This window comes from Bison bison, unplaced genomic scaffold (genome assembly GCF_000754665.1).
Source record: "Bison bison bison isolate TAMUID 2011002044 unplaced genomic scaffold, Bison_UMD1.0 scf7180017864239, whole genome shotgun sequence".
Taxonomy (NCBI): Eukaryota; Metazoa; Chordata; class Mammalia; order Artiodactyla; family Bovidae; genus Bison; species Bison bison.
The window spans coordinates 1,319,311-1,335,454 of record NW_011494811.1 but is presented as its reverse complement, the minus strand read 5'-3'; the positions used below and the strand labels follow the sequence as shown (position 1 = coordinate 1,335,454).

Below are 16,144 nucleotides of genomic sequence, written 5' to 3'. Positions count from 1 at the left end.
CACTAGCCCACTAGCTGTGGCCCGTGGGCTTAGTTAGTTGCCCCATGGCATGTGGAATTTTCCCAGACCAGAGATCAAACCTGTATCCCCTGGACTGGCAGGCAAATCATTAACCACTCGACCACCGGGGAAGCCCAACTTGTACATTTTTGAGTGAGAGCTGCATAATACGTCATGATATTCTATGCAAAATTTAATTACGTCACTTATTTAAAGAACAGCAGTGCACCTACAGTCTAAAAGAACAAGGTCCAAATTCTTTAACATGGCATTTCACAATCTAGCTCCACTATTCCTACTTTACTGCCCACAATTCACCATCACACAGCTGAATGGCACAAGGAAAAAGCAGTGACAACTATAGGACTTCAGGCGAGTTAACCTCCCCATGCCTTACTTTTCTCATCTATAAAACAAGGATTATTATGTATGTAAAAGGTTTAGTACATTATAAAAATCCAGTGTCAATTTGACGATGATGGTGGTAGTGCTGATAGTCAATTTCATTTAAGATTAATATGACTGACCTTATTTCTGGCTTAAGCAAGGCTAGCCTAGTTTGGGCCTCTTTTTTCTTTTTTTTCTAGTTTATACACTTTTTTGGAAAAAATAGAAACCTCTTTCTCAAAAGGGTATAGGTTTACCAGAAAATTCAAAGGGTCAAGTTAGATTAAACTCATTTCAAATGTTACTAATTTCTGCAAAGTCTTTCTCCAGTTTGCAAGGGAGAAATAATGGTTTCTTTCTCTATGTTCTCATAGCAGTTTCTATATACTTCAATTATTAATTATTAATAACCCACAAATACAAATGTGTTCCTATTAAATGATGACTTTTTAAGAAACTGGGGCTGTGGGTTACTAATCAAAACTAGCACAGGATCTGACTGGTAAGAGTTAGAAAAAGTTTATTAATTCATGATTAAGGGCTAAAGGTAAGTTACTCTACTGGTCATAAATTTACACATACTCCAGTATCCAAAGATGTTCGTTTACAAAATAGTTAACTGGGTGGTGTGTGGCTGTAAAATAGAATACCTTAGCTCTCCCACATAGAAACTACCTAAGACCACAGCCCAGTAAAGAGAATACACTACCAAAACAAGCAGACTCCAACTACTACTTACCATCTCCACTGTTACCACCCTAGTCTGAGCTATCCCCAAATCCCCATTCATTACAAAAATGGCCTTCTAACTAGCCTCCCTAATTTCACCATTGCTCTCCTACACTGTTCTCAGCAGCCAAGGTGATCATAAGAAAAAGTAAGTTACATTATGTTCATCCTCTTTGGTCTGAACCCTCCAGTGGTTCTCCGTTTTTACTCAGAGGAAAAGCCAAAGACCTTACAACAGCCTACAATTCCTATATGACCACATCACCAATTCTCTCTGACCTCCTCTACTTCAGGCCTCCTCACTCACCCGGCTTCAGCCATACTGGCATCCTTGCTGTTCTGACACACCAGACACATTCCCACCTTAAGAGTCTCTGCAATGGCCTTAACAAATCTAAATAAAAAGTGAAAGTCGCTCAGTCGTGTCCGACTCTTTGCGACCCCATGGACTATACAGTCCATGGAATTCTCCCGGCCAGAATAATGGAGTGGGTGGGTAGCCTTTCCCTTCTCCAGGGGATCTTCCCAACCCAGGGATCGAACCAGTTCTCCCGCTTGGCAGGTGGATTCTTTACCAGCTGAGCCACAGGGAAGTCTAAAGTTATGAAGACTAAAGTCTGATAGACTTTTTATTTTTTATTCAATTGCAAGCGAGAGCGTGTTAACATGGCCCTAACAAAGCTCTCTGACTACAAGCGAGTAATGAAATTAGGTACTTGATATTCTCACTTATAATGAAAGAAAAACATATAGTAAGCATTATTCAGAAATGATGAAGATCACTAGACATTTTGACAATATATAAGTGACAATATATTTGCAATGCATGTGCCAGACTCCAATTTGGTCAATAAAGAAAAAGGAATATCAAATTGCGTCAGGATTAAGGCGGCCCCCAGGCCAAGTTCCAAGGATGAATCAAACCCTGTCGGCGGCTCATTACCCCACCCGCTTCTCTATCCAAAGGCCGTTCCTTCACCCGGATAGAGAGCCCCAGCCAATACTGATGGAGAGATATGTATGTAGAACAACACCGCAGCTATCAGGGCTCAAAGCCCAGGGCTTCTTCCAACCCCCTTCGTTTTAACGTTTCTAAGACTCCTGAAGAACTGCGAAAATCTAGGCGGTTTTCCGCCAGATTAGAGCTTCGAGTCGTTCAGAAAAAAACAATCACAAGAGCTTGGCAGACATCATAAAGGAACCAGAATTTTGCCCTCAAGAGCTATAAATCCCTAAACCAGGCCCCAGACAATCAGAAAACAAAGGATGATAACACAGGTTCCCTCGGATATCCACCGCCGCCATAACTCCGAAAGCGTTCTCAGGCCCTTCTTCCGGCGCAGAGAAAACGTCACAACTCAGAGACGAAAGAGGCTGCAGAGCGAGCGGAAGAACGTTGAGGAGGAACCAAAAGAGGGCGAGGCGAACAGAAGAGGGGGTGGAGCGGCGACGGGGAGAGGGCGGGACTCAGACCGAGTGGGCGGGGCTAGGAGGCGGAGTGGGGAGGGGAGGAGGGGATGGGAGAGCCTTGCTGGAAAGAGCTGCTGCTCCTGAGGGATCGCTTCAGTCGTGTCCGACTCTCTGCGACCCCATAGACGGCAGCCCACCAGGCTCCCCCGTCCCTGGGATTCTCCAGGCAAGAGTACTGGAGTGGGGTTCCATTTCCTTGTCCAATGCATGAAAGTGAAAAGTGAAGGTGAAGTCGCTCAGTCGTGTTCGACTCTTAGCGACCCCATGGACTCCAGCCTACCAGGCTCTTCCGTCCGTGGGATTTTCCAGGCAAGAGTACTGGAGTGGGTTGACATTTCCTTCTCCATGCTGGAAAGAGAGAGCAGATTCAAAGAAAGGAGAGGTAGAAGCAGGAGATGCTATCGGGTTAAAAGTTTGAAGACTTTGAGAAAAAAGGGACTGAGCAGAGGCCTGCCCAACGCCCATCTCTGAGGGATTCGAAAATTCCACCTTGATCTGTGATCGTTTTAAAAAGACAAATTCTGATTGTGCAGAATTGGGGGTGGTAACATTTTTAATTTTAAAAACGGTTGCTGGCGTATTCAGTGAACTGCTCAGTTTAGGAGCCACTGTACTGTTGTTAGTCGCTCAGTCGTGTTGGTTTCTTTGCGACCCCGTGGACTGTAGCTTGCCAGGATCCTCTGTCAATGGGGATTCTCCAGGCAAGAATACTGGAGTGGGTTGCCACGCCCTCTTCCGGATCTTCCCAACCCGGGGATCGAACCCATGTCTCCCTCATTGCAGTCAGATTCTTTACCGTCTGAGCCACCAGGGAAGCCCAAGGATATTGTAGTGGGTAGCCTATCCCTTCTTCAGGGGATTTTTCCCACCCAGGGATCAAACCAGGATCTCCTGCGTTGAAAGTGGATTCTTTACCATCTGAGCTACCGGGGAAGCCCTTAGGGGCCACTGACCATTCTATTTTTCACCCCACCTCAAGTGTGGGGATCGGACAGGACTAAGCAGGAGGAATTTGACAGCTATTAGATTTATGTAACTAAGCCCATTAAGAGTCTAAACCTATTACATACCTTTGAGACAAAATTTTCACAAGACAAGGCTTCCAGCACAAAACATTAACAAGAAAGGGAATACCCTGGGTCCCTGAGTAAAGACTTAGTGTCCAAATTCCGGGTAATCTGGGCTAAATAGCAAGATGCCTTAGAGGGACAGTTCTGGAATGGGGGAGCTATAGGAAGTCTTAGAAAGATTTGCAAGCTCCAGTGTGTCTCCATAAAAGCAAAATGTTGAGGATATTTGCAAGCAAGACACAGATCCCAAGAAGAGAACCCCAAAATCTGAAGAAGCCCTTTTGTATGGGGATGAAGTGTTAGTGCCTATATCTTCTCCAGAATTTAGGTAGTGTGAAGGTTCCCCCAGAATTTAAGCACAGAACAGTGGTAAGGGGTGGGGGTATGGAGGGGCTGGGGGGCAGAACGGCCATGAATTTACTGGAATTTTCTATGTTACAGACTGGGAATTCAAAACTTTTAACTCTAAGTGACATAAAAATATATGGCTTTGTTTAACTCCAGTTTTTGAACTTGGATTTTATGCTTGAGATGGTATGTATACGTGTCCCAACAAAAGTATGCACACACACAGAGCAGAGTTTTGTTTTCAAAGGAGGAAGGCCTGGTGGGGCCTGGTTGAGGAGGCATTCCAAAATAGGGGTTATCACATCCAATAAACAGAACTGTGAAACATCAAGCTTTCTGTTTTGTTTGTTATGCTTTCTTGTACTTTTATTAGGAGAAAATAACAGAACACAGATCCTTAGGTAATAAAACATATGGTAAGCATAGTAAGCCAGACCTGGGAGCTCAGCCTTTATCTTGTAGGCAGTGGGAGAAGTGTAATTGTGATTCCATTTTATCAATTTGAAGATTATCCAAAGAACATGAGTTGGAGGCATTTATAAGACTAAGAACAGGGAGTTGGTTTAGGAAACTATGGCAAACAAATGATGTCTACAGGCATACAAAGGCAGTGGTAGCCGAGGGAAGAAAAAGGATGACAAGTATTTAGGAGATAAAATCAAAAGGTAATTAGTGACTAATAGATGAGTCTGATGAAGGAGAGGCAGGAAATAAAAAATTATTCCCAGGATATTGCTTTATAAGACTAAGTGCTCCTGGAGAAGGAAATGGCAACCCATTTCAATATTCTTGCCTGGGAAATCCCATGGACAGAGGAGCCTGGCAGGCTGGACTCCTGGCAGCTGGAATCAAGATTGCTGGGAGAAATATCGGTAACCTCAGATATGCAGATGACACCATCCTAATAGCAGAAAGCAAAGAGGAGCTATCTTTCACCTTGATGAAGGTGAAAGAGGAGAGGGAAAAAGCTGGCTTAAAACTCAACATTAAAAAACAAAGATCATGGCATCCAGTCTCATCACTTGATGGCAAATAGGTAGGGAAAAAATGGGGAAGGTGACAGATTTTATTTTCTTGGGCTCCAAAATCACTGTGGACAGTGACTGTAGCCATAAAATTAAAAGACGCTTGCTCCTTGGAAGAAAAGCTATGATAAACCTAGACAGCGTATTAAAAAGCAGAGACATTACCTTGCTGACAAAGGTTCATATAGTCAAAGCTATGTTTTTTCCAGTAGTCATGTATGGATGTGAGAGTTGGATCATAAAGAAGGCTGAGCACTGAAGAATTGATGCTTTTGAACTGTGGTGTTGGAGAAGACTCTTGAGAGTCCCTTGGACTGCAAGGAGATCAAACCAGTCAATACTAAAGGAAATCAAATCCCTAATATTCATCAGAAGGACTCATGCTGAAGCTGAAGCTCCAATACTTTGGCTACCTGATGTGAAGAACTGACTCATTGGAAAGGACCCTGATGCTTGGAAAGATTGAAGGCAGGAGGAGAAGGGAACAACAGAGGATGAGATGGTTGGATGGCATCACCATCTCGATGGATATGAGTTTAAGCATGCTCTGGGAGTAAGTGACGGACAGGGAAGCTTGGCATGCTTTAGTCCATGGGGTTGCAAAGAGTCAGACACGACTGAGCAACTGAACTGAACTTAACTGACACAAATCTGGAGTATCTATTGCTTCATGGACAAACCGCTCAGAGAAACAATTTGCCTTCTCAGTATTCATTCATCTAATCATTTTTATTTACCTGTCTGTTGTGGGTGAGTATCAAATGGCCTGTGAACCAATATTGTCATACAAATTGGAAAGTGATGTAATAGATGTTACTATTACAGACTTACAGAAGACAAATCAACTGTAAAGCTGCTGGTGAGCAGTGGAATAATGGGGAAATCATTCTAAGCTGAAGATGTTTAAGGTTGTATTTTTAGATGATAAAACATAGTTGTACACATGTCTATGCTCAAAGATGATACAAATAATTCATAATTAATTTGTGATGCAAATTTTATTATCCTTCTTTCCAGAAAATTCTATCTACATATAAGAGTTTGTCAGATATTAAAAGCTAGATTAGATATCACAATGAAGGACTGACTTCCCTGGCAGTCCAGTGGTTAAGAATCTGCCTGCCAAGGCAGGGAACATGGATTCGATTCCTGGTCCAGGAACTAAGATCCCAAGGAGAGAAGCAACCACAATGAGAAGCCAGTGCATTGCACCTAAAGAGTAGCCCTTGCTCTCTGCAACTAGAGAAAGCCCTCATGCAGCAACAAAGACCCAGCACAAGCCATTCCAAAAAAAAATTTAGAAATCACAGTGGTATTTGTAGCATTTTGATATAGAATGAAAATAAATTTAATTTTGATGTATAGTTAAAATTGAAATAAGTCAAATTTGAAATTAAAAACAAGTTCAAAGTGGTATATAAAAATCACAGTTGTGTGTATAAATTCAGTAAAAATATTTTTTTCCATACAGACATAATGAACATAAGTAGAAAGAGTTTTACTAAGGTGGACTCTTTGAATTATTTGGTTATGTTAATATTGCTTATTATTAATGCAAAGCATTAAAAATACCTGACTGGACTCTAAGAACCTCCAAAATACAAAAGCTTGATCCTGACTCAAAAGTTCCTGATGGAATTACAGTTAAAAATATCATTATCACATGGCACATGGCAGTTCAATATCGTTTGTTGAACCATACTCCATGAGATACAACTGGAATAAATGCCAAGGAAAAAAGGAACTACAGTTGGTAACGACTGTTACCTTGGTCATTTGTTTCACCCAAATTAATATAATTCTACATATAAAAGGTGGCTAAGTTAAAACATAAAAGTTAGAACACAATTGAGTTGGAGAAAATGTCAGCAAAAATAAAATAATAGTCCATATTTACATATTAAGTACTTACAACATGCCGGGCACAATGCTAAGCCCTTTAAAAAGATGACTGCATTTAATCGTCCCAACAGCCTCATATGGTTTAAGGGTTTCCCTCATAGCTCAGTCGGTAAAGAATTTGCCTGCAATGCAGGATACCCAGGTTCAATCCCTGGGTCAGGAAGATCCTCTGAAGAAGGAAATGGCAATCTGCTCCAGTATTCTCATCTGGAGAATCCCATGGACAGAGAATCCCAGCTCACAGAACCAGAAAGTAGAATGGTGGTTGTCAGGAGCTAAGGAAAATGGGGGCAAAATTGCTCAAGGGTATAAACTTTCAATTATAAGATGAATAACTCTGGGGACTCTCACAGTGATTATAGTTAAGTAATACTGTACTGTATACTTGCAACTTGTTATGAGAGTAGATCTTGTCTTCTCATATGCAAGGTGATGGATGTGTTACCTAACTGGACTGTAGTAATCATTTCACAAGTGTATGTATCATCACATTGTACAACCTAAATATATACCATTTTTATTTGCCAATCGTACTTCAGTAAAGCTGGAAGGAAAAAGTCGTCACCTTATGTATGAGGAAACAGAAGCTGAGGGAACTCAAACAAGTCACTTGAGGTTACAGTGATCAATGGTGGAACCTAGGTCTCCTGCTACTGCTGCTAAGTCGCTTCAGATGTGTCTGACTCTGTGCGACCCCATAGACGGCAGCCCACCAGGCTCCCCTGTCCCTGGGACTCTCCAGGTAAGAATACTGGAGTGGGTTGCCATTTCCTTCTCCAATGCATGGAAGTGAAAAGTGAAAGTGAAGTCGCTCAGTTGAGTACGACTCTGTGCGACCCCATGGACTGCAGCCCACCAGGATCCCCCATCCATGGGATTCTCCAGGCAAGAGTACTGGAGTGGGGTGCCATTGCCTTTTCCAATCTAGGTCTCCAGTCGCCTGTTAATCACTCAGTCATGTCCAACTCTTTGCGACCCCATGGACTGTAGCCCAACAGGCTCCTCTGTCTGTCCTCTTGCTTGGAATTCTCCAAGCAAGAATATTGGAGTGGGTTGCCATGCCCTTATCTAGGGGATCTTCCCAACTCAGGGATTGAAGCTGAGTCTCCCTGCATTGCAGGCAGATTCTTCACTGTCTGAGCCACCAGGGAAGCCTCCCTACTCTTTCCCATTTTGCTATTCTGCTTTTAACATATTGAACACAACAACCAAAATTAGAACTAGTATGAAAAGATGATTATGATTTTTTCCTAGAAGAGAAAAAACAGCAGGCACTTTGACTGGGAGAAGAGCTGGCACAAAGCCACAGAAGTGGACAAGATTTTGTTCAAAAGAGAGCAAGTATGTTGTGCACTGAATGAACAATATGATAATGCTGGAAGATGATGATGAAAGATAAGATCCTTGGGCCCCATTTGTTTCAGACCTTATTTGCTTAAGAGTTTTGACTTGATCCTAAAGGCATTGGCTAGTCAATGGAGTTTGTTAATTGATCATGGGAACTCATGTCACTGTGAATTAGATGGAATTCACAATGGAATTAGATGGAACCTGAGCGATAGTTCCTAACAGTCCAGACAAAAGCTGATGATGGACAAAACTAAGGCAGGAACAACCAAAGTAATGGAGATACAGACCTTGGAGGGGTCAAAGAAATTTGCTCTCCTCTTCCCCCAAGCCTGCAGATACAAATACTTCAACTGGCTGTTGAATATGTACAAAAATGGAAATGGTCAGCAAAAAAGTGCTGAGTTTTTCCACACAACAATATTTCCTGCTGTGGGCTCTTCTTTACCAATCCAGATGGGAAATTATTACTTGTAGACTTCAGAGGAAAAGGTAATTACAAAATTCATTAGACTTCCTGAGTGAAGAAGTGCAATGTCTTCCAAGAAAATAATTAAACCACTGTGGGCCAAGAGCCTCATCTGTATAATTTAAAGCTATGCAGTGGGTCATTGTTTATGTCTCAAATCTAGTCTACATGTAGCTAGTTCATAATCATGCTTCATCTGGCCAAAAAAATTACATTATGCTGTAGGCCAAGCAAAAATATTTTTTAAAGAGGTTTCAATATCCTCTCCAGTGTAGTTTTATGTGCATATGGAGTATCCATTCTCCTTTTCTCAGAATATTTGAATCTTGCTAGAGTGAAAAGAAAAAAATAGAATATGTAGCATGTATAAGACAAAGCTCTTATTTCAAGAGCCCAGAGTCCTTAATAACACAAAGTTAGGATGGAACATTCTTGTATCTATTTAAAGGTCAGGGGACAGGGAAAACAGGCAGATGTGTGCCAAGCTGCCAGGTGTTGAGGTGTTCAATTAGGATTATAAGCCAAGATGAAAGTAACAATCAAACCTCTTTATTCATTTCCTGCAACAGTGCAAGTGAGAGGTGAAAGAGAAAGGCATTGGCTCACTTCCTCCATGGAATGGCCCCAGGCAGGGATCAATGGAAGCACAGATGGGAGATTCAATCTCACTGTCAAGGAGCCCTGAACAAAAAGCTCCGGCTTTTTAATGGACCTGTGCGGCTACAGGAAAAAAGCAAAGAGCTGGGTGTGAAAAGTACTGAGTCAAAGTGAGAAAAATGGGCTCAACCAAGGGTCCCGGATCTTGGTAGAGGGCCTTGGAAAACATCTCAGCCAAGGTGGTTTAGTGGTTTAGATGTTAAGTCGTGTCCAACTCTGTGTGACCCTATAGACTATAGTTGGCCAGGTTCCTCTGTCCATGGGATTCTCCAGGCAAAAATACTGGAGTGGGCTGCCATTTCCTTCTCCAGGGGATATGCAGAACCCAGGATATCCCTGGGTTTCCTTCCCAATCCAGGGATCAAACCCGGATCTCCTGCATTGGAGGCAGATTCTTTACCAACTGAGCTACAAGGGAAAGCTACTATCTCAGCCAAAGCCCCGGATAAAGAGACTTGGTCTGAATGGAGGTAGTGGGCTGGGGATGCAGATATGAGCATGGCAGCCCAATGAGGCTTGAGTTCATTGGCTGCAACTCCCTCCAGAAAACTACAAAGCACTGGCTGTGCACCAAGTATGATGTGGGGAGGGCAGCTTCTCCTATGAGGCCTGCCAGGCCTGACCATACACAGGATTCTGTCTTAGAGCCGCACTACTCAATGTGAATCCAGGAGAAACCAGACCTGATAAGTTGAAGTAGATTCATGTGTCCAGTGTGCCAGCCTGCCAAAAGCCATAAATTGTGAATAGAGAGCATAAAGGAAATTTTTTGGTCTAATGTTATGCAACTACTAAAGGTTGCCATCTTGATTTTGTGCTTTTTATCTAAGAAGCCCAAGTACAGAGTTTAGGCCCAGGGCTTGGGTAGTGAAAGGAGAAACTGGGATTTTCCCTCCTGTTTCCCAACTTTGCTGATTTCTCAGCATTCTGTACATTAGACTTTGAGAAGAGAAGGGAGGAGAGAAGGGGTGGTGCTCTGAAAATATTTGACCTTCTCAGTCCGGTGAGCACTCACTGGGTCAGCCTTCACCACTTTCGAAGTAGACATCAGCACATACAGCATAATTTCAGAGCAGTGGCAGAAGGTTCTTCATCTGGCCTGATGCAACTTGTTTCACTAACATCTCTTCAAATTGTTTCCTAATTTCCATTCTCACTGCCTCTCACTTAAGTTATTATGATAGACTTATGGATTACAGTCTCTGCATCTGGTTTATTTTCCCCACTGGACCATTTGATAAGCCTTAAAAGACATAGAACCAGAGCTTCTCTGGAAGTTAGTTATGTAGAGTTGGTAATTGAAGCTCACAGGAATGAGTAAGCTTTCCTAGATAGTGATGTAGTATTAAAAAACAACAATAACCAAACTCTTCCACTAATGAACTAGGGAGAGAAGACACATCCATTTTTTTCCACTTACTCAATAGATAATTATTATGAATATTTATTTATACCATTATACCACTAAAGATTAAGAAATCCTATCCAGGAAGTAAGGAGGACAATAGGGTGGAGTTTTCAGCAAAGGCTTTGTATGACATTTGAACTGACATGAAAGATGAAAAAGGTTTTTTTCCAGATACGGTAGGAAGGGGAGGAAAGAGAGGAGTAGGAAGGAGGAAGAAAGGGAAACAAATATTTAGACATGAAGCATCCTGGAGTATTCAAAGTCTTGCAAACATTTCTCTATGTCTGGGTAAGGTAGATTTTGAGTGAGATGAGTGAGCATAAGATACAACGGGAGGCAAATCGAAGCCCCATAACTGGAGGGCTTACAGCCCGTGATAATTAATTTGGGTTTTATCCAGTAGGCAATTGAGGAACTATTGGAGAATTTTTTACCTAGAGAAATAATAAGGTCAGATTTTTATTTTAGAAAGCCCATCTGGCAACTGTATGAAAGATGAGTTGAAGGGTATAAGTGACTGAAGAGATTACTGCCAGTAAGTGTAAGTGAAAAAGAATATGGACCTGAGTAGGGAAAATAGCAATGGAATGAGGAGGAAGGAATGGATGTGATGGGCATCAAGAAAGTAGAATTTAAAGAGCTTAGTGATTGAATGGATGTGGAAGTGAGAAAAGTCCAGGGTGATTCCCCAGTTATTTGGCTTGGGTGAATGGATAGATATCATTTGCTGAGAAAGGGAATAAATGAGGAAAAGGGAACTTTTTAACATATTAAGCTTGAGATTATTATAAAACATGTAAAATAGTGTGGTCCAGATGGCAGTTGGAATAAGAGCTAGAGGTCAGAGGAAAGCTGTACCTGGGTAATGTTTAAAGCAAAGAGATCTCATATTTCCTCTCTGTAGCCGGGCCTGTGACTTTGTTCATGACCTCATCATCTCTCATAGCCTCCTCATTGATCTTCAGTCTCTACCCTTTCCAGTTCATTCTTCACATTTCCATCAGAGTTATATTTCTAAAATACAATTATATACTCGGCCATTTAAAACTTCTCATGGCTCCCTACAAGTCTGCAACAGAAAAATCCATACTTCTTGTTTTGGCTTTTAGAGAATAGAGCAGCCTCACTAAAGACATTTATTTTTACATCATCCATTATAAGGCTCTAACACTTTACAGTTATTCACAGGTTATCTTGGAAGAGTGATTCCCAAACATACATATGTTGATTACCCTCTGAAAAGACAAAATCAGATGGCTAAAATATTCTTCACAGTTGTCTTCTTAAGATCTTAGACACATTAAGAAAATAATTGCTCTTCATTATCAACTATGGCTTTGAATCCAAACCCTAATGCATTATCCTTGAGAACTTGAATTGCCACCCAGAATGGGCAATTCTCAAAACTCTGGGTGAAACACAAGTGGAGGGGTTTCTTTGGCCCCTTACCCCAAGACCTATTCCCTAATCATTACCCTCAGATATTTGTCATCTTAGTGATAACAAAAAGGAACTAAATAAATGACCCAAGGGAAGAGAAATTTCTCCCTGCCCTGTAAATCTCTTAGAGATTTCACATTGGCAGCTGCTACAGCAAATTCTACTTAAAAGCATCTTTTGTTAGCTAATACAGTGAGGCCCCACAAAATATTCTTTGTAAAATCTTTATCCCTTCCCTTTCATAAAAACATGAAAAATGAACTTGCAGAGGGGTGCTGGTGCTCTTTACATTTTAACGTCCCATGATCACCTGGACCTAAAATGGTATTCCTCTTAAGATGGGGTATTCGTCTTCCAGTCCGTCACCTCTGACCCAGTTCCCTAATGGGGGTTAGGCCAGTGCTTCTCAGTCATTAATATACCTGCAAATCATCTGGGGAATCTCATTAAAATTCAGTTGACTTGACAGGTGTGGGGCGTGGTCCGAGATTTGCTCCAAGTAATTCTGCTGCCACAGTCCAGAAACCACACTTTGGGTAACAAGGAATTAAGCAGGTATCATAGTAATCAAGGCTATGGTTTTTCCTGTGGTCATGTATGGATGTGAGAGTTGGCCTGTGAAGAAGGCTGAGCACTGAAGAATTGATGCTTTTGAACTGTGGTGTTGGAGAAGACTCTTGAGAGTCCCTTGGGCTGCAAGGAGATCCAACCAGTCCATTCTAAAGGAGATCAGCCCTGGGATTTCTTTGGAAGGAATGATGCTAAAGTTGAAACTCCAGTACTGTGGCCACCTCATGCAAAGAGTTGACTCATTGGAAAAAACTCTGATGCTGGGAGGGATTGGGGGCAGGAGGAGTAGGGGACGACAGAGGATGAGATGGCTGGATGGCATCACTGACTCGATGGACGTGAGTCTGAGTGAACTCCAGGAGTTGGTGATGGACAGGGAGGCCTGGCGTGCTGAGATTCATGGGGTCGCAAAGAGTCGGACACGACTGAGTGACTGAACTGAACTGAAACTGATAGTAGTTAAGGGGCTTCTCTGGCAGCTCAGCTGGTGAAGAATCCACCTGCAATGCAGCAGAGCCCATTTCAACTCCTGGGTTGGGAAGATCCCCTGGAGAAGGGGTAGGCTACCCACTCCAGTATTCTTGGGCTTCACTAGTGGCTCAGACAGTAAAGAATCCACCTGCAATGTGGGAGACCTGGGTTCGATCCCTAAGAAGATCTCTTGGAGCAGGACATGGCAACCCACTCCAGTATACTTTCCTGGAGAACCCCCATGGACAGAGGAGCCTGGCAGGCTACAGTCCATGGGGTCACAAAGAGTCGGACTCAACTGAACTAAGCACAGCACAGCAGCATATAGTAGTTAAGTAGACTGTGGAGTCAACAGTCTGATTTTGGATTCTAGTTCAGCCACTTACTATTATAGTTGAACCTCTTGGGAAATCTTTCTACATTAGCTGTGCCTCAGCTTCCTCATTTACAAAATGGGTGCTAATAATAGTTCTTAAAGAATTCCAGAAAAGATTGAGTCATTGTGTGTGACATTGTCAAAAGGATGCCTGGCACACAATTAGAAACAAATGAGTGTTAACTATTATTATTCATTATTGAAGTTATAGTAGGTCACTCGCTTGCTTAAAATGATGGACTGATTTTCCATTGTCTCCAAGATGAAATCCAAACTCCTTGGCATGGACTATAATCCCCTTTATGACTTGACCTCTATTTTCCTCTCCAACTTCTCTCTCTAGCTTTTGTCCCTAGCAATGCATGCTCATCTTGATCCCTTTTCCCATGGAGTTCTCTCTACCTAGAACATCCTTCCTTTTCTATACCCTGCCAACTCCTAGAAGTCCTTGAAAACTTAGTTGAGACAACTCAAGTTAGTTGAGTTGGAATTCTTCCCAGAGCATCCCCCATACTACTGTGAGTTAGGTGGCTCTCTTAAACATTCCCATAGCATCCATAGCACATCTCTCTCTGTAATGCTTATCACATTACATTCTATTAGTCCAATTGTCCATGTCTTCTTTGAGGAAACTGTTGTGGGCATGAGCTTTCAATTTGTCTAGTGCAGAATTAATAAGTGGATAAATGACCAAGTTTCTTGATGCTACTGTAGATCTCTATTGGCCCAAATCCTTTGATTAGACCTCTTCTTTTATGATTTGTGGATCTCTGACCTTTAGGGATCCAGACAAGCTATAGCCCAACCCTTCATCCCAGGATGCACCCATATTCACCACTGCCATGATCCTGCCAAGTCACTGGTATCATAGCAGCCCTGTGGGCAAACAATGCACATGACATTGCACAAGTTCTTACATTTCCAGATTCAAGAAGATGGCTCATGGATGTGGAAGATGGTGGTGGATGTGGAGCTCAATCATCAGGTAAATGACTACCCAGCACGGTAATTTTAAGGGATTCCCGGGTGACTCAGTGGTAAAGAATCTGCCAATGCAGCAGATGCAGGTTTGGTCCCTAAGCCAGGAAGATCCTCTGGAGGAGGAAATGGCAACCCATTCCAGTATTCTTGCTGAGGAAAATCCCATGGACAGAGGAGCCTGGTGGACTACATTCCAAGCAATCTCAAAGAGTTGGACATGACTGAGCACACATACTCAGTAATTTTAAACCTAGATTTAGCAACTTCAATTCAAATCCATGCTAAGTGTTTTCCATAAGCCATATTCATTTAACCTTTTAAATTCATTTTAATGACTTGTGAAACTGTTTATGACCTACTTCCAGTTCACCTCTCCAACCAAGTTTCACTACACTTCCTATGCTCCCACCACATTGGCCTGTTTTTGGTTCCCGAAATAGCCAGCTGACCTCTGTAGGATCTTCCCACCAACTAGTTCCTTGGCCTGAGATACAGCTCCATCCCACATGCCACTCCCACACCCTCAGAGACTGTAGACCATCTCTGCCCCTTTTTTACTTCCAGAATGCAAGCTCCTTGAGGCCAGTTCTCTGTTTTCCCCCATCCCCCACTGCTCTATTTCTAACACCAAGAGTAGTGCCTGGCCCATACGAAGAGCTCAATAGTTATTTGTTGAGTGCTGGCGTGCTGCAATTCATGGGATCACAAAGAGTCGGACATGACTGAGCGACTGAATTGAACTGAACTGAATGAATTAAGACCTCCTGTCAGGTCTCTGTTTGACTGTATCCTTCATTCTTGCCCCATGTTAAGGGCAGCCTCCCTCCGCCTTTAATTCCTATGAGCTCTCATTGGATTTGTTTTATTTTATGGCATCTATCATGGCTTCTGAATATTTCTGTTTGTTTGTTCATGTCTGTCCTCGGCCCCTACCCCAAGCTGTGTTCTCTCCAACAGATTCTAAGTTCCATGTGGGAAGAAATGATATTAGTTTTGTTCAATGTCTGGCACCTAGTAATTCATTGGTAAATTTCTTTTTATATAATATAAATTTATTTATTTTAATTGGAGGCAAATTACTTTACAATATTGTAGTGGTTTTGCCATACATTGACATGAATCTGCCACAGGTGTACATGTGTTCCCCATCCTGAACTCCCCTCCCACCTCCCTCCCCATCCCATCCCTCTGGGTCATCTCAGTGCACCAGCCCCAAACACCCTTTTCATGCACCAAACCTGGACTGGCAATTCATTTCACATATGATAATATACATGTTTCAATACCATTCTCCCGAATCATCCCACCCTTGCCCTCTCCCACAGAGTCCAAAAGACTGTTTTATACATCTGTGTCTCTTTTGCTATCTCACATATAGGGTTATTGTTACCATCTTTCTAAATTCCATATATATGCATTCATATACTGTATTGGTATTTTTCTTTCTGGCTTACTTCACTCTGTATAATCAGCTCCAGTTTCATCCACCTCATT

The 16,144-nt window shown here is 42.2% G+C and overlaps 1 protein-coding gene across 1 annotated transcript in view; it reads right to left on the bottom strand.

Moving 5' to 3' along the window:
• The window catches only part of MED6 (mediator complex subunit 6), a 20,850-nt gene extending 18,378 nt beyond the window's left edge, over positions 1 to 2,472 (bottom strand). Inside the window, exon 1 of the mRNA XM_010846671.1 lies at positions 2,400 to 2,472. Within this exon, the coding sequence (XP_010844973.1) occupies positions 2,400 to 2,421 (22 nt within the window). The 5' untranslated portion in view covers positions 2,422 to 2,472. The remainder of the gene's footprint in view (positions 1 to 2,399) is intronic.
• Between the last annotated feature and the right edge of the window lie 13,672 nt (positions 2,473 to 16,144).